The sequence below is a fragment of the Caloenas nicobarica genome, chromosome 6, assembly GCF_036013445.1.
Source record: "Caloenas nicobarica isolate bCalNic1 chromosome 6, bCalNic1.hap1, whole genome shotgun sequence".
Lineage (NCBI taxonomy): Eukaryota > Metazoa > Chordata > Aves > Columbiformes > Columbidae > Caloenas > Caloenas nicobarica.
This window is the reverse complement of record NC_088250.1, coordinates 9,244,186-9,262,905: the sequence shown is the minus strand read 5'-3', so window position 1 is coordinate 9,262,905 and position 18,720 is coordinate 9,244,186. Positions and strand designations below refer to the sequence as shown.

The window sequence follows — 18,720 nt, the reverse complement described above, 5'->3', positions numbered from 1 at the left end:
TGTTCTCCTTTTATAAATGTTCATAGGGCCACAAACAGTAGGTGTAGCAGCAAACATTTCTGAGGGGACAGTAATTCAAAAGAGCCTTCAGGAAAGCACGGAACAAATCCACTGACTACCTGGAAGCCAAATGAACACTCCAAAAAAGGAGTTCAATGTTCAAAGTGTCTGACGATGTGCTTGATTTGAAAAACTAGTATGCACCTTTTAATGCTTTAGGCAGCACCTTCATAAACATTAGTGACCGGAAAATTTAGACCATTCAAGATTCCTTATATTCTCATGTTTAGTTACACAGTAGAAAACTGGAATGAAATTTGTCTGTGAGTTTTCCATGGATGATTAACTCATTTGTAGTGTACTTATTAGCTAAAAGGACTTAGCCATAAAGGTCAAGGGGAAGAAGATGGTTTTTACAACTATCGTGAAAGCAGACACTAAGAAATACATTATAAAGGACAAATAGAAAGCAGAATTTGGGGTGTCAGTCCACAGAACAGCTGTATGGCAAAGCATGCACTGTGTAAAAACAAATTACGGATTGCACGAAAAGTGACAGAAGAACAACTACTTGCATGCTACAGGGACACTATGCAAGTCATCTTGGAGGTTACTATTTTAGTCGAAGAACACTCCAGTGTACAGGGCTCATGTGCACAGAAACGGGTGTCGAAAGTTCAGTATCTATTTGACCGGCCTGAGCCCATGGTTGCGCAGAGCCTGGCAACTTTCTCAATGAATAGAGAACTTTACTAGAAAGCACAAACAGGGGGTATGAGGAGTCGGCAGCATAACTTTGGTTAGAAGTTAAAACTTTCACCAGATCTTAGCTTATATGTAAATAGGCAACACCGTACCTTACTTAATCTCATACCCCAAGCAAGCAAAAGTGTCCTATCAATTCCAATGGAAGCTGCTTATAAGAAATCCCAGATACTTAAACGCATTCCTTCCTCCTTTCCCAGGATATTTTCCACAATCTTCCAAATCACTCTTAATGTAGCAATGAACAAATTCACTCCTCGCTAATACTTGGGATATGACTTACCTAATACATCTAATAATGAAATGCACACATTTGCCAAGGAAGGAGTAGTTGTGTTTAATTAAATCTCTTGTCATTCAGGAGATTAAAAAACAAACCCCTCAAACTTTATGTTAAGCAAGTATTGATGTTAGGGCAGTTGTTGAAAAAAAGAAATTTCTCTGGAAGCCCATCTACAATTTCTGGTTAAAAAGCCCGAAGAATCCCACATATTTAATACTTACATTCAAACTTGAGGACCCAGCATCCAGTCAGAACAGCCATCATACATTTGATGGTACTTGGCATTGGAACATCAGGGATAACGAGATGAGTTACTAGAAGAAAGATCACATCAGCAGAAGTAAAAGCACATAAAAATCAGAACCATGCCTGGCTGAAAAGCAATCAATCACCATTTAAAGAATAAACAGACTGTAATAATTTATCAACCACTCTTTCCAGCACAAGTATGTGATTTTTAAGACTAAGATACGAGTGAGTAAAAGCACTATTAGAAATTTTGTGAGTTCCAACATATACTTGCTGTAAAAAAGGAAAGTCATGTTTTTATAGTTCTAAGCTAACATTTAAATCTTCAGAGGAGGTTCTGGTTTATAGGATAGTGGTTTTTTAGATCCTTTTAAAGTTATATTTAACTCTGAAAGGAATCTTACTAAGGGATCTCACTGCTTTAAGACAAAGCTAACGGAACTCGGCTCACAATTCCGGAGCAGTAATCAGGGTGTGAGAGACAGTAGAGGAAAATTACCTCAGGATTTCTTTCACAAGCAAGAGAAGCAGTGCTCCAAAGTAAAACTAATAGGAGGGATTAAGACAACGCTACCTCTCTCAAAAGGCAACAACAAAAAAACCAAAACCCCAAGCCCTATAATTTGGCTCCATCATCTTAATGAAAAACAAAATTTGAAGTAAGGTAGCATGCAACAAGAAATTGATCAACTTCTAGTCAGCGACATGCTCTTTCTAAAGGCACCAACTACCTAAGACTCGCTTCTGAAAGACAAAAACCTTACAGGATGTCTCTCATGAGCAGAGACCTTAAAGTCGGTAAAAGAAGTGTAAAGAGAAGAGGTCTTTGAGGACTTACGGATTTTAAATAACAGACAATATACTGTCAAACAGCGGCTCCTCCAGAAGTCTCTTGCCTCAGTAACCAGGCAGGCTTTAAATGCCTTTACATGCCTTTATGTGCCACACAAGATACCATCATTCTGCTACTGCTATAATTCAGGGATTTCAGAAACTGCACTTATTAGGAGCAATAAAAAAAAAACCCCTTTGCAGCTGGTATCTTAGAGGATAAAGTGCAGAACTGTAGTTACTTATATTTGCACAGTGACATTTCAACAAGACTCCATACCTCTGCTGTTAAATTCAGTACACCTTCGAGCCTTCAGAACTGTTGCCAGTTTGTTCAGTAATTTCTGTTGCTCCGAACTAAGACTGCTTCCCAGTATACCAAGGGGTCCATCTCTTGGCTGGCTGGGGCTCAGTGCCTGCGTGGACAGAAAGGCCAACAATAAGCTGAATGTTTGGAAACATAAAGAAAGCAACTAACTTGTTTGACACCTTTATTTAATAAAGAACAAGCCTTTTGAAAAACACTTCATGGCAAACTTAGTGGACAGGGTCCGTAAATAAATCTCTGTGTAACAACCAGCTCTAGAGGAAAAAAGCTTGACATTAGAGGTACTTCATTTAGCTTATGCATAATTTTTTCTTCCTTGCTTTTTTTTTTTTAAAGACACTGGTGTGCACACATTTAGCTGGTTAACAGCCTTACTGACCACAGTGTTGAAGGAGAAAAAAAAATTTTCCCAAGAATTAAAGCCTCCTGCTTTTAGTGAAGTATTACCAACAAATATACCACCTGCATTTCCTTTTACTAAAAAGTTCCTAACACATTGCCCTGTAAGCAATGAATGCTTAAATATTTTTATGCAGATACTGCTAATGCAAAGCAAGAGGAGCTGCTTGCTCAAGTTTTACGCTGACAAGGATGTGATACTTCAGCTCTTGGGTCTTCAGAAGTATTCCCAGGTTCCATATCACAGACATACCTTTGAGACCTCGTCAGCCTGAAGCCTCAGACTTTGGATCAGTACATCCACACGAGCTGGGAACCACCCGTTGGGACACACTCATCCCAAAGGAAATGCAAATCCCGAGTGTTTTGTTTGGGACAGAAGAGCTGCATCTTACATTTGCTACAGGTGGGAGGAGAAGTCATATCCTCATTCATTTTAGCTGCAATGGTTTACTTTGCCAATAGGTGTCTTATTACCTCAATGAGGAGGGATCATAACAGGCTGCATACCCTGGAGCAGACTGGGAGTGCTCCTATCAGCCAGGTCAGTTTAATCATCATTCACTAGGAAGCACAAAGCATTTCACTATGCCGTAACTTGTTAAGTCTGAATAATCTGATTTTGGTCACAAACCCTGAGAAGTCTTTGGCAAAATGAAGGGAAAACACCAAAATCCCCAAAACAATCTTCCAAAAGCTGTTTTCAGCTGCTGAGCTGATATCGTCATTGTTGGACAAAGGATGGTACTGGAACAGCATTTTAGAGGCATACAAAAAGCACCTGGAGCAAAGACTGGTGCTGCTTTCAGCCAGTTTGGCAAGCAGAACAAATTTAAATTTGCAGAAAAACAACGACGGCAAAGTTCAATCAATGATACTTCAAAAATAACACAGCATTCATTCTCCTATAATAAAGCCATATTACAACAATCGTCCTTTGTTTTCCCCGATAAAGCTATAACACAGAATATCATAGCTTATAAGTGATCCACATACATTCTAGAAACATTGTCCAAGTTAGTTTCCCAGCTTATTTTAATTCTACCCATAAAGGCAGGTGATGTAGTGTACTTAGGTCAAAGCCTTCAACACTTAAAGGATGAACCTGATTTTTTTTTTTTAAAAGGCGAAACAAAAAACACACACTCTTACCTCAGAGGGTTGGTTAAGTGAAAATGATTCATTCTTCACTGGTAACGTTAGCACAGACTTCATCTTTTCACTTTCCGCATAGTCCACAGGCCGCAGACCAAATATATTACTGGCAAAACAAGCACAGATGGGTTTAAGTAAACAAAATGTGACTTGATTCTTAACTAACTGGGCACATTAACTGAGTAGCTTTCCCTCCCACTTTCTTATTAATATGTAATTTCAGCTAAAACCCACAAAGCGTCAAGAAAGAACTGCATCCAAGACAGATGGATACTGAACTACAATCTGCTGCATTCAGCTGAGGAGTAAGGGATGTTCAGAGCAGCATGTTCAGTTAAATAAACCACAGTCCTTGTTGAACTGTTTCAAGATGCACTTCGATATCATTTACAAGACTCAGAAACTTCAGCTTTAATCTTACGTTGTAGTCATATAATGAAGAAAATGTATTTTTGGCTTACCTATTTGCCACAAAAGACATGTCAGAAGATTCTACAAACATTGCAACTTGATGTGGCTATGCTTTTTTGGGAAAAGCTTTCTGCTTCCTACCTGGGAACTGTGACTCCCTCGCACTTCCAAAATTCAAGTATGCATCTCATTTTCCCCTCAGTGTGCGGTTCTACAGAACACATTATAGCCAACTCGTTCAAATTTTAGTTGGTTTGCCAATTTTGTTGAACACTAACCATCCTAGGTGGCACGTTGTAGTTATTAGATATGCTCCAAGAACCATTTCCTCCCCCATTCTTTTAACATTACACAGACACATACAATTTGCCATAAACAACTTCAAGCCCAGCCATGGCTTCTATCTCTTCTTCACACAACTTTGCAGCGGCAGGACAGTATTGGTGCAGGAAAGCTTGAAACCACAGAACAGGTATAATTGCCATTAGCAAACATCATCATCTGCCAGTACTCTTGGGAAACATTCTCCTCGCTTCACCCTTTGCGAGAATAATGGTTATGCCAGCTGAACCTCTTCTCCCCACCTCACATAGCTCGGGCTCTCAAATGCCATAATTAACAGCTCGTTATGAAGGGGAAGCTTGTCACCAAGAACAAAGCCCTGACTCAGTATCTGAAATCCGGCAAGCTTAGTCATCAAACGATGAAACATTTAAAGAGGTCAAAAAACTACTGCATCTTCGACGCACTGTCTCTTAGTTAGCCACACATTCCTGTGCAGAGTAGGAATCTAGGAAGCTTTATAGGGAATTCCACCTAAGGCCATAACCCCACCCAGCTCAAAGAAAAGCTCAAATCATTAAGTCTTCACTCTGGTTTAACTTGGGGGGGACTTAGGCCAGTGCAAAGCTGAAAGCTGCATCTGACCTTGGCACCTTTCTGTGCTCCCGACAGCACTGCTCACTAACACAGCCTCCTGGGAGAACAACCATCCACAAAAATCCCACGCGGAAGATTCTGGGATGGCATTTTACAATTGCTAACCTTACAATATTACCAACCCCACGCTCTTCTGTGTTAGTAATGAGCAAAGAGCTAGCATAATACAAATTCTGCAGACTAAAAGATAATTGGTTAAATCTCAGCCCAGTCCTGGGAGTTGCAGCCCATTAAATACTGTCATGCTGTTCCTGCTTTGTCATGCATCATCAGGGTAGCTCTTGCCCTTTCTTTAAATAAGGGCCGTATTTGACTCAGACTGCTGCAGGACAGTTCCTTTGAACAATGCATCCAGAGAGGTGAAAAAAAAAATACATATATTAGCACATAGTCTAAAATCACCTTTGGACTGGATGGCTGACCTTTTGCTGTGAAATAAGCAGGGAGAGGAAATCACTGCATGGCAGTAGCAGAGGTTTGGGGGTGTCTCCCCTCCAAGCCACAGCGAGATCCTTGACTGCTGGAAAAAAACCCTCATGAATGCTTACCATAAATAGGCCACCACAGTTAAATATAAAACATTTTTGCCAATTAAACTGTACAAATAAGAGTTCCAGCTACCCCCTCTGCATTCACTTCTTAAAAATCACCGGGTTTTTTTTCCTCCATTTCTGAGACCATTTTAGTTGCTTCTTGCCAGCGTGTTGCAAAATGCTATCCCATCATTATGCAGCATTGCAGAATTAATGGCTATTCATAAGATGTTAAGGTGGCACAGTTAAAGTAAATGCAACTAACTTGAGCTTAAGGAAAGAGAGAAAAAGTAGCTGAAACAGGAGAATAGATGGTTTACAAAATAAAAACTAAAGACAAGGAACACATCCAGACAACAGATTTCAAGTATGGTATTGTTTTAATTTACACATCCTTTCAAAGAAAAAGGATGAAAAACTAGATTTGCTCTTTTTTAGTTAGGTAACCACCAACCATCCAAAAAGTAAAAAAACACGATCAGAAAGAAACCTTGCCCAGGTCTCTGTTAGGCTGGTACAACAATATCAGTACAGTTACATGAGGAACTGTTTTTAATATATTAGGAATGTATATTATTTCTAACCCTATGATCAGGATCAAGGACCAGATCTATGCGGCCACAAGAACACCTGTACCAGCATAGCTGAGGAAAAGCACAGGAGAGGGAAACAAACTTTTGGCAGAAACGTGTGCTCAATTTTGTCTTTATTCAGCTAAACTGAAGACCAAGATAAATTCTCTACCTTGTTCAGAGGAAAAAATAAATTTTAATTTTGTTTTGCGAACTGGATCAAGTGGGACACACACATTAGATCCACGCTGACACACAAACACCACATCTTTAGAAATATCATTAACTGTGGTTTCATGCCCCTACTATAGGTCTGGGTTTGTTGCAAACGGGTCCAGTAAATGTGACTGCATAGCAAGACAAGTTCCACGTTCAGAGGGAAGACACACACAACTGCTTCTGCAAGAGAGAAATGAGTGTCTCTGGTGCTTAAGCTAGAATACAAGGTCTCTAGGACATACTTCTTTCTACAAGAGCACAAGTGAGCTTTTTTGCAAGTTGATTTAAACACTCAAGAGTCAGCTGTATCCTTTGATGCAAGCAGTCTCCTATTAGTCAGTCATCAAGGTACTATAGTCAGTGGAGGGCTCTTACGGCTGGAACAAATTCCAATCAAAGAGCAGTATGGCTGTGCTGAGAACAAAGATGAGCCCAATGAACAGCAACTCGGCGTAATCTGCCGAGGATGACTTTACATGAGATGACAGATGATATCTTAAGGACTGACAGATCAAAGAACTTCTTATGAGAAGCTTTAGAAATTGGATTCGGCTGATGGTGCAACACTGCTGAAGTTTTAGGTATGAAGACAGAGGTTACAGACACCCCTGTCAATTCTTCAGGATCACACAGCTTCTGATACAAGCAAACAATAACTATATAATACTTCATAATCAGGAATTTTAAGCTGCTCCTCTTTGATACCAGAAGTATCCACAGCTGAGCATAAACCAAGTTTTACCCCAGGCCCACAGAAGAATTCAGCATTGTGAATGGAAGTCCCACAACCAGGTCCAAGTGCAGTATTGTAATCACTAATTCCCATGTGGAAATACGGCCAGTTTGATGCTTTCCAGTCAACACCTCTGTTTTGAGAGTATGGTAAGCAGAAATCTTTTTTGAACGTGACAGAAGGAATAAAATTTAATCTGTGTAGCCAGAAAGACCGTCTTAGATATCCAAACAGGGCCATGGTTTTAATTAACCTGCTGTCAGCAGGACGTTAAGCATTCTGTCTTGCACTTTCGACAGCAAAGTCCTGCACTATCTTGACTTAGAAAAAGCAGAGAAAATTATGTCAGTGCCATGGGTCCAGTGCCTCCTGGAATTAACTGCAGGTTATAATAGTTTTTACCCCTACGCCATTCATAATTGAAGACCACGGTCTATCCCTACGCATTCCCACAGGTTCGTTCAGAATCAGAGTCACAACTACTCAAAACCAGCTAACACCTAAAAAAATCAGGGCAGCACAACAATTTTTACTAATGCTAAACTTCTTGTGCATGAAGAACTGGCAAGATAGCCCATTGGAGTGAAAGCATTTAGGAAGTACTGTGAAATTGCAAATGCACAGATCTAATTTTTCAAATCACTTGGCTTGCTGTGAAGCAGGGAAAGAAGACAGAATTCAAGAGAGTAATCACATGAAAAAAAGCTATAAAAATATAAATTAGCTATGTGTAGGAGATTAACTTAAAAAAATTAACTAGACCAGAGGGACAATTAATAGGTCCACTGGTCCATATAATAGTTTTCATTTGTAGTTCATATCTTTCCCAGTCAGTGAGGACTTCAAATAGCAAATGAAGTGCCACAACTACTAAATCTTACAGATTAAAAAAAAAAAAAAAAAAAAAAAAAAGCCAAGGAATTCTGAAATCCCAGGATTTCCTTCTGGCAAAAAGAGGTTGTTCTCACCTTATTCGCTTGGTCTAAAAGATATGCATCTGCTTCATATTATATGTGGTTACTTGTTAACGCACTATGTATTAACATGCAAGGAGAAAAAAAATAGACTCCAATACACTTGGAATGAAATGCATTTGATGGGTCTGTGAACCTCACAAGCTCAATCTGGAATTGCAAAGTCTCAGCTCTCTGATGGTTGGGGTCACGCTACTATTGTGTGCCTCAAGAACTGAGGTGCCCTGGAAAGCAGACGTATTGTTCCCAGATATTTCCAACATCCCTCTACAGACCAGAGGATCTTACCTGCCTTTGGGCCTGCAGTCAGTAAATACTGCACATCTTTAAAAAAGAGATTTCATCTTGCACTATTGAGTATCATACTAAATTTCAAAACTACTGCTGTAAGCAGGCCATTCAACACAAGCTCTGTTTTTATTCGAGTAGATTAACTCTCCAACACACAAGGGATATTAAGACACAAAACTGAGTTAATTCTACAGTCAAAACGGCAGCAAGACATCAGTCACTTTTGTGGGGTTTCACACTATACATTTCACAGTGTCTCAAGTAACATTTGAATACATTTGCATTGTTCACAATTTACTCAGTTTAGCAAAAGGAAAAGACTTCAAGAAACCACAGAGAACTAAACAAACTTTCCTCCCTGCCCCCATGAGATATTGAAGTATCACTTTAATATGCCAGGACAAAGAGGGTCCTCTCTGGGCTGAAAGTTGGTTCATTGAGACCCTGAAGTACCCACAAAAGAAGTAGAGAGTTTCATACACACACAAAAAATGCAAACTGAAATCAGACAAATTTATCAGTTTGTCAGCATTGATTTGGTACAGTCTTAGCTCACATGCTGCATACCTCTAAACTTAAGCCACCCCTCAGGTGTATTCCTAAAGAAAATAAACCTTTGAGAAGAGATGCAAGTTCTACTCACCACTGATCAATTTCTACTTTAAAGACTCTAGAGTAATAAAGTGAAGGCGAGCAGATCCTGTATCAAGTACAAAGAGGCCAATTATAACTAGTCATGCTGAAGAGACTAGAAGAAGCAGCAAGGCTGGTGAGGGGTCTGGAGCACAAGTCTGATGAGGAGCAGCTGAGGGAACTGGGGCTGTTCAGCCTGGAGAAAAGGAGGCTGAGGGGAGACCTTATCGCTGTCTACAACTGCCTGAAAGGAGGTTGGAGCATGGAGGGTGTTGGTCTCTTCTCCCAAGTAGCAAGTGATAGGATGAGAGGAAATAGCCTGAAGTTACACCAGGGGAGGTTTAGATTGGATATTAGAAAAAAATCTTCACTGAAAGGGTTGTCAACTGAACATTACCTGTTTTCAGTGAAAAGCTAAGCCAGAGCTTAAGGTTTACATACATCTTTCAACTCACGATCAGAAAGCTGCTGTTTCAACAGAAAGTCACATTGGCTTATGTAGAATGAGCAGGAAGAGGTTCAGCATCATCTTACTTTGCATGAACACACGTGGCAGAGACCAAGGCTAACAAGGGATGTGAAGAGTCCACTGTTGGCATTTGGAGTATCTGCTCTCCAAATCTTCCAGTGCTTAAGTCCTGTCAAAACCTCGCATCAAACCTCTCGTCTGTGCTACACTTTCAAATACCAGACAGACAAGTGTCACACAAGCAGTTCCCAATATTCAAGTGGCTTGAAAATTAGTTTCTGAAGCTGTTGGCTCTAAAAGGTGTAATGCACTGGTCTTTGATGTTCAAGAACAAAGTGAAGATGAACAATTAATCCCCATTTTATTTTTTCATGCTAAAGTTTTGGGAGGTTGTTTTGGTTTATTTTTGTGTGTGGTTTTGTTTTGTTTAATAAACAAACAAACCCACACCAAGCAAACAAACAAAACAAGCTGCAGTATGCTCAAGATTAGGACTGGTTTTCAAAACCCTATGCTTCTCCACAGAGTACCTTAATTCTGTAAGCTCCAAGGGTGAATACGGAGAGCTGAAGTGATTAAACTGAACTTATTTCTGCTTCTTTATGTGACTGGCAAGGAAATTCATGTCATGCAAGACTTCATCCTATCGTGTTACCATATACACGCACCTATTGACAACATGCATTGGACTCACATTGTATACACACAGGCCCTGGCACAACAGCAATACTACAACACCTAACCCCACATTTAGTGTCTGAAATATTAATAGCTTGCAGGGTTATTCATAGACTAATAGATTCTTTAGCACCTCCTATACACAAATGCCAAAATCCTCAGGAAGTGTAACTGTACAGAAGATTCAACTGGAAGTATTTCTAAGCTTTATTTTTGATTTAAAAAGCATACTAAGATTAGTGCTTTGATCCAGAATGAAAAAAAAATTTAAAAAACCCACTCCCCAAATCTTAGCCCCTGTCTATGCCATCTGTGAAGGCAGAAGAGACTGAATTGAAACATCTTCTGCTAGTAACCAGAGTAGTAGTAAAAGAGACAAAAAACAGCTGTAGCAGTTCAAAACTCATCTAGCTCAGCACCTTAGATCTGACAGTAGCTATAACAAGATGCCAACAGAAAAGCGTAAGAATAGAGTAAGTGTATTTTGTTACTTTCCCAGTACAGTCTCCAATACTCCAGCTATCTATGACTTGGACATCCTCAGAAAAGGACAAAGCAAAATTGAAAGGAAACAGCTACCTGGAAAAGAGGATATAAGTATAGCAGAGCATATGTTTAACACCCACCCCCTCACTTCAAATAAATCACATTTATTACCAGCTTTGCTTCTTATTTACTTAACGTACACCCTGGAAAGTTGCAGCTGTAGCTACAATTAAATATTAAATAACATCCCACATGTACTTACACTGCATCACGGGAGGCACCATGCAAAAGCAGCAGCTCAACAATGCTCACGTGCCCATTCCTGGCAGCATCATGAAGTGGCGAGTCGTTCTGGTACCCCGTAGTATTCACCAACGCTTTGTATTGTAGCAACAGCTCCACCACTTCTTTGTGCCCATGATTACATGCCTCGTGCTAGTCAGGTAAATCCGTAAACAGTAAAGAGACAAAATTCAGGTGAAACAGAATGCAGAGGAAGGGCCTCTGTCGCAGCAGCTAATGCGGTCACGTTCAAACATGTCTCGGTAGGTGCTTGGGGAGGACAATGCAAGGATACTGCATCACACTCCTAACGTGAATTCACCTTAGAACCTGGCACTAACAAAAAGCACGGAGAAGAACTGAACAAAGGCCAATTGTGTGCAAATTAGAATATAGGGAACAAAGCCTCTCAGATTACACATTCTGTCAATAGTATTCTTCAGGAAAGGAAGAAGTCATGGTTGAAAATAAGCTTTTTGTTTATTTTCTGTAATTCAAGTGAGTAATTTTTTCATTCAACTACTTGATACATTTCCAAAATAGTAAAAAACACTGAGGATATTAAGAATCCATGAAATATACACACTGTCTGCGATTGATCCTTTTCTAGTTATCATAGTTATGTTCTCTGCATACGCAGAATTGCAGGCTGATAGATTTCTTGGCATGCTCTCCCAGCAAAAGAGAGTCGGATTTGGGCAGGTCAGTAGTTGCTAACAAATTCCTTTAGTGTAAAGGGAACTAAAACATAGGAGAGGAAAGGAGGGATGAAATGAAAAGTGATCAGAAGACAGATGACACTCACCAGTGGTGTCCAGCCAGCATTATCTTTGACATTGGGATCTGCCCCATTTTTCAGCAGCTGTTCAACAGCTGCTACGTCACCCTACATAGGAAAAAAACATAGTTATTAAAATGCAATGAAGAAGAGACACAAAGACAATAAAAATTTAACAGCTGTAGAATTATATATTTAGCTGCAATAAAAATGTACTGATACAAGTCTTCCATTTAGATAATGTCAGGATAACAAAAACTCAACTGGTTTGGAGGCCACTGTTTATCATTACTGTTCATTTAGAAGGACCTATACATTTTACAAAAATATATAGTTTTGTAAAAATGATGCACACAACAGACTTAACTCAGAATAAATGGGCAAGTTTGTGCTGATTGCAACCCATCCACTAGAGTCAACTGCAAGGATTAAAATCAGGAATATTTATTCAGAATTTCCTTGTTCTTCAGACTTGATTTTTATTCAAAAAACTAATCTAAATAACTGGCTAGAAACCTGCATAGGTGAAACAGATAAACAAGCCTGACAAGTTTCTATAAACTGTTTTTCCATAAGTCAAAAGGAAAAGGGAAAGAGTTTTATTTAACAGTGCAAATACTACTCATGTTGAATCTCACTGACACTTCCTCTGAGAGTTATTCTAACAAAATAGTTTTCATTTTCTTTTTTGGAAGAACAAAATATTCAGTTTTTACTCTAAGCAAGGAAATGTGTGCGCAAAAGGGTAGAAACCAATGCAGAGGTTATGGGAAGAGGAAAGAGGCTGAGACAAGGCAAAGGGAGGAATTTGTGAACCGGAGGTTTTTATACTCTTAAAAGTCAAGTAAGAGAGAAAGCTGGTAAGAAGATTGAAGCATATACAGATGCAGCTATAAATAGGCAAAGAGAAGCCTCCTGCGGATGCTGAGGCAAGGAAATCTCTGCAGTGCAGGTCATCCTAAAAGCAGGTGGGAAAAGTAACCCAAGGAGACTGAGAACAAAAGGACTCCCACCCCCTTTTCTTTCGGAGCACCACCCGTGCCCAGGCGTGTCGGTCCTTCAAACTCACTCTGTGCAATGCCAGCCAGTTCCTGCTTCTGGCATTTGCTACCACAGAGCAAAGGTCTGCCCTGCCAGAGGAGGTGCCACAAATTCTGTTCCAAAATCCTTGCTGCAATGCTGGGAGCCCTCCAGAGCTTTGGGGACACAACCAAAGGGGCTAGGCTGTTCCACACCTCTCAGCCAAAGCGATGATTTACCTGCGCTATTGCTGATGAGGAGCAGTTACGCACCATTTCTCAGGCAACAGGGAAGGAGGAGATTGCCAAGTGTCATCTAATGACCAAACTACCTAAATAATGCAAGTTTTTCAAAGGCTAAACTAGCATAGGAGGCCGCAAGTTTCTGCATGGCTTGCCACCAATGCCCCAAATTATTTTTATTTTAGGTCTTGGGGATTTTTGTTTGTTTTAGGATCTGCCCCCAACCAAGCATCTTAAGACAACCACTAACACTTTCCTTATGCCAGGGTATTGTCATCCCAAATGAAAAGACTAATACACAAACTGGTACCTGGCTCTTGCTCTTGGCCAAACTTGCAATATATAAATACTAGGACCTGGAGGGGGGGTTAAGAGAAGTTTAATATATGATACACAGAAAGTTTCGTGCCCTTAAGTAGTGACAAGTCAAGGAACTCCTGCTACCCCACCTTAGAAAAAGTGAGACAACATTAAGTTAAGCTTTAAATACAACAAAAATAAACTTAATCTCTTTTTTTTCCTTATCCAGGAACACTTTGGAAAAACAAAATAGCTTTAATCCTTACTCATTAGTTAGAGAAAATATTAAGACAGATTGCTCAACAGAAACAAATCCAGTAAGCAACAACTGTAAACTCCAAATTCACCACAAAATGCTGAGAATCACTGGATTTACAACAGTCAGGCAAATTAACACAGAGATAAATTTCAGGCATTATATTCATAACCTAGATGTCCCAGCAAAATGTCACCTTCCAGAGCAATTAAAGAATAGGCTGCTGTTAGAATACTTTAGGGTTGCAAGGTAAAAGACATGCATCAAATCTGAAGCAAGCTGAGACAGTGCTCAGCATTTGATCTTTTTCTACAGAGAGAAGATACAATTATATATAATGAGCGAGACCTGAGCTTATCATTTAAAGTTAAGTTTGCAAACATGTACAGCAAGGGTTTGACATTTCAAAAGTTCTCCTTTAAAGCAGTAAGCATAGCTAATAATTTGCGTGAGCATTCGGCAGCATCACAGATTTTCCGAACAGTTATCTGAACATTGATTTTTAAGACACTACTGCAGTTTATTAAAGGAAATGTTGCTGGTATGGACACAAGTACTGACGACATCCACTGAATGAAATCCAGGTTTAAGTCAAAATTTAAAAATTGGTGTTTTGCTGTTTACAGAAGAAAAATATCGTCATCACCGCAGCTGTAAATGGAACCTGCTCCCTGCAAGCAGCATTAGGTAATGAGAGCGACAGAAAGGGAGGGGAAGCTGTCATGCCAGTCGTCCTGCACAGTGACAGGATGGGTGCTGGCAATCGGGATTACAAGAGATTTGTCAACAAAATTGTTCATAGCCAGGAGAACACGCCCTTTGCCCCCTCGGAGGCTTTTCAGTCAGTTACCATATTGTTAATAATTATTTTAAAAAACGAGGAAGACGAAATTTCAAGCAGATCCTTAGCAGACGTGTTAGAGACCCTCCTGGAAAAAGGGCCATCATAATCTGGTAGTGATCCAAGGGCAAAAAAAGTGCAGTTATCATATTGACCAGTTCTATCAGAGCTGATGGAATGACACGTTAGTTAACACATGTATTGCTCAGCTCTAAACAAGAAAGGCTAAGCACCTTGTAGGGGCAAGTCCCAGTCACAAATATCTATATCCCACGTGTCTTTCCTCCACAAGTAAGAAAGCAGAAGAGACTACACTTATACCCACCTATCACTTTGACGTGGCTAATTCAAACATGCTTCATAAAGTTGTGCTTTGACTAGTAGTGAAACAGACTTGATACAGTTAGCCCCTTGAGTTTATTTGCTCTAGTAATGCAAGCATAAAATCACCAATCCCACATACGGAGTCATAACCATACCAGCTGATACCAGGAGGGGCCCTCACAGCTTGTCTTAATCTGCAGCAACAGCAGAGTGGAAATGTAATTGGAGATACTACTTGTTCAGAAGCAGAGAACAGGACAAACACCAGGTAGGAAAATGCTAACATTAACAATTCACAGGAAAGTGTTTATTTTAAAATCTCATTATCAATGAAGGATTACAACCAGCTTCTGAAGAGGCAGCAACTACTGCAGAATGTAAAATTATGCATTTGGAAGAAACAAAGAAAGGGACATTTTAATCTTGTAACCAAGCTTACGTATAGTGACAGCACAATAATGCCATGGGTTTGCTCTTCCTCTGCTGCAGCTTAAGGCTCCGAAAACCACAGAAGCAAGCAAGGCACTGGGGCCATCTGTTGGCACATCCAGCAGGCAGCACGGGCTTGCACGGGGATTTACATGGCTTTACAAACTCTTCCCTCCCAGTGGGAATTTAGTTCCTGCAGACACAGATGGCATAAACCCAGAAAACCACCTCACTTGGTTTAGACAAGGTTTGTTTGTTTTTTCAAGTCAATTGTGTCACAACACTAATGCAGGCAGATGTGCAAGAACTGCAAGTGTCCTTTCAGACCTATTTTACAGGGGTATTTTTCTCCCCGTTTTTCCCTTCACTATTTCCATTAATCACAGATATTTTCCACCCAAAAGTCCCATTTAAATGATTAAGTTAATGAAAATGTATTCTACCAGTTCAAAGGAGAGAGAACCGAAGAATTACAGCAGCACATGAAAATGAAGCTAAAACCCTGTACCACTCCAACTAAACACCCTTTATTTGCAAAGATAACCAAGTGACTTCAATCTTTAGGTCAAACAAATGAACAAAAACTGGCTCTCAAACACAAAAATATTTGCTTAAGTTATGGCGGGGGGAGGAAGATTAGGTTATTTACAACTTCTAAGTGGTCAAAAAGGGGCAAATATGAATTACAGAGTGCTTATAGTAATTGTGAGTGCTCCAACCAACTCTTCCCAGGAATCAGCAAGTTTCTCACTTCACATTTCTCTAAATTAATTCCCTACCCAGCAGACCATTTATTAACAAACAAGCATACAAGTAGCTATGCTTAACCTTTAACAAAAAGAAAACATTCAAGAAGTTAAGTTTAACCCACCTCAGAAACAAGATACATAACAATGAATCACAGAATGTTAGGGATTGGAAGGGACCTCGAAAGATCATCTAGTCCAATCCCCCTGCCAGAGCAGGAACACCTAGGCGAGGTTACACAGGAAGGCGTCCCGGCGGGTTTTGAATGTCTCCAGAGAAGAAGAATCCACAACCCCCCTGGGCAGCCTGTTCCAGTGTTCTGTCACCCTCACTGAGAAGAAGTTATTGAAGCATTATTGAAACAGAAATGGCAATTTGTTTCTAGGCTTTCAAATCAGCAGTTGCGAAGATGGATTTGACACATGGTCAATTTTTGTATTCTTAAGTTCTGCATTTGAAACCATTATACACTGCTTCATATTTGCCCTAAGCCACTTGCTGGATACTACCCGTAATCAGGGAGGCTGGTTACCATTCCTATACTGCTTGGCTTTAAATTTGAGAGTCCACATCAAACTACAACTTCAAAGCAGTCACAGGTGCCCCACTTGTGTTTGAGTCATCTTGCTACCTTCTGCCAGCAGAGCTCATTTCTCCAACGAAATGGGTATTATACACACAGCTAAGTCACCTGCCACACAAAATCACACGGTCCAGACAAAAAGACCTTGGACCAAGGAGATTCATTCATTCCCTGTGAAGGAGCTGGCAGGTCTATCCACTGCCTTTTGCTCAGGGGACACTGGGAGTGTCACAGCTCCCCTCTTGTACCTGAAGGTGCGAGAGGAAAGGCAGGAGAAGAGACATTCCAGACGTGTGTGACCCAACACTCAACCACGATACATACCCATCTGGTACCAAAAGTGATGAACTTCACAGCTGACTAGGTCAGACATCTGGAGAAAAGATCTAAAAGATATTCTGACGTTGACCATCACACGCTCACAAAAAACACAAAATAATCTTCCACTCTATTGTGTCATTAACTGGTAACAAAGCAATAAAAAGGAAGAACAATCTCACAGGCTCAGAGGGAACTATCTAATAATTACAGTGCTAAGTATAACAAACATGAAGAGTCCAGCACCACAGGCTAACCCAGGGGTGAAGCCTTTATGAAGGTCTTCCTGGTCAACTGTCAAAACTGAAGGGTCCCTGGAAAAGGACATAACCAAAACTGGTCTCAATACTCCTTCCCTCTTTTTTCAGCTCTGCAGAGATGTGATTTCCTCAGAAGAGGGACAACTCTCTAATCACTTCTAACTTGAAGCACAAAAATCAAGAGCTTCTCCCAGCTCCCTGCCATCTGCTCCTCTGCAATGCTGCGGCTGTTGCCACCGTCCTGTGACCCCGTTGTGCCACAGTTCCCTGTCCCTGGAACCCATGGGGGCAGCGATTCCCCCTGTGAGCAGCCCTGTCGTCTCAGAAGCAGCAGAAGCACAGGCAGAAGAAGCTGAGGCACAACCAAGACCTTAAATACTGTACCAGGAAACCACGATTTTTTTCCTCTCTGTAGTAGATTTGAGACTCTGTACTAACTAGTTCAGTAGTACCGTGCTGCATTTTTAATTGCCAGATAAGCACTAGTCCTGTGAACAACTCATTATTTTATTGTAAAGAAGTCCTGTGTGGAAGGGCTGTGGATTGGGAAATTCGCCACCAGTTTAGAATATCAGGAGAGCAACAGGTCACAGTTTGTATTTTAACTAATTAGAAGTTCTACCTTTAATGACTATGGAGGAAAATAAACACGACTGCTGTTTGCTATGGGAAGACTGTATACATTTTAATTTATTAGTTTAACTCAGCATTAAGTTCATCCCCACTAGAACCTTTCTTGAAAACCATTTTGATTTCAGTAAGTTTATAACTTGTAGTAGTAAATGGGGACAATCCCTTAGAATCGTTTGAAACAGCACAATACACTTACTTTTAATGCCTGATAATGTTGTTTATTATCTCTTTTAAATAAGAAAAAAGGGAGAACTCAATTAGCTTTAATTAAATTCCGGGTATTAGACCCTAACAGCTAATGAAAATAATACAGATTTATTTTTATAATTAATGAAGTCCCAGAGAATTAGGCTTTATTTCACTTTGGGGGGAGGGTGGCAGCTACAAGTCTATTTCCCATTACACACATGGAAAAACATTACTGGCTGTAGAAAGAACAAGAAAAAAAAAATCAACTATAAAACAAAACTGGAAGAGAAATACTTCTTCCAGAAACAGAAAAAATGACAGGGCTATTTTGAAAAAAAAAAAAAACAAACAAAACACAATGAGTATATACATACAATATAAAGCCTAGTATTTTCGAGGCCAGCTTATTTGAGAAAACACATTTACCAGTTCTATAGCAGGGTTCCTACAGCTTAGAAGAGCTATCTAGAAACATACAGTTTATACACAAGATAGTTGCTTGCAAAAAAATCTTTTCTTGCAATTGCCACATGTCCCCAGCAGATTCATGGCAATTAATCAGTACTATTT

At 40.0% G+C, this 18,720-nt stretch overlaps 1 protein-coding gene across 1 annotated transcript in view; it reads right to left on the bottom strand.

The window, feature by feature from the left end:
* BARD1 (BRCA1 associated RING domain 1) overlaps positions 1-18,720 on the bottom strand; it is a 42,058-nt gene that overhangs the window by 9,912 nt on the left and 13,426 nt on the right. The window contains exons 5-9 of the mRNA XM_065638052.1: positions 12,036-12,116; positions 11,211-11,383; positions 4,008-4,116; positions 2,409-2,544; positions 1,270-1,362 (exon numbers count right to left, since the gene is read on the bottom strand). Of these exons, the coding sequence (XP_065494124.1) occupies positions 1,270-1,362; positions 2,409-2,544; positions 4,008-4,116; positions 11,211-11,383; positions 12,036-12,116 (592 nt within the window). The remainder of the gene's footprint in view (positions 1-1,269; positions 1,363-2,408; positions 2,545-4,007; positions 4,117-11,210; positions 11,384-12,035; positions 12,117-18,720) is intronic.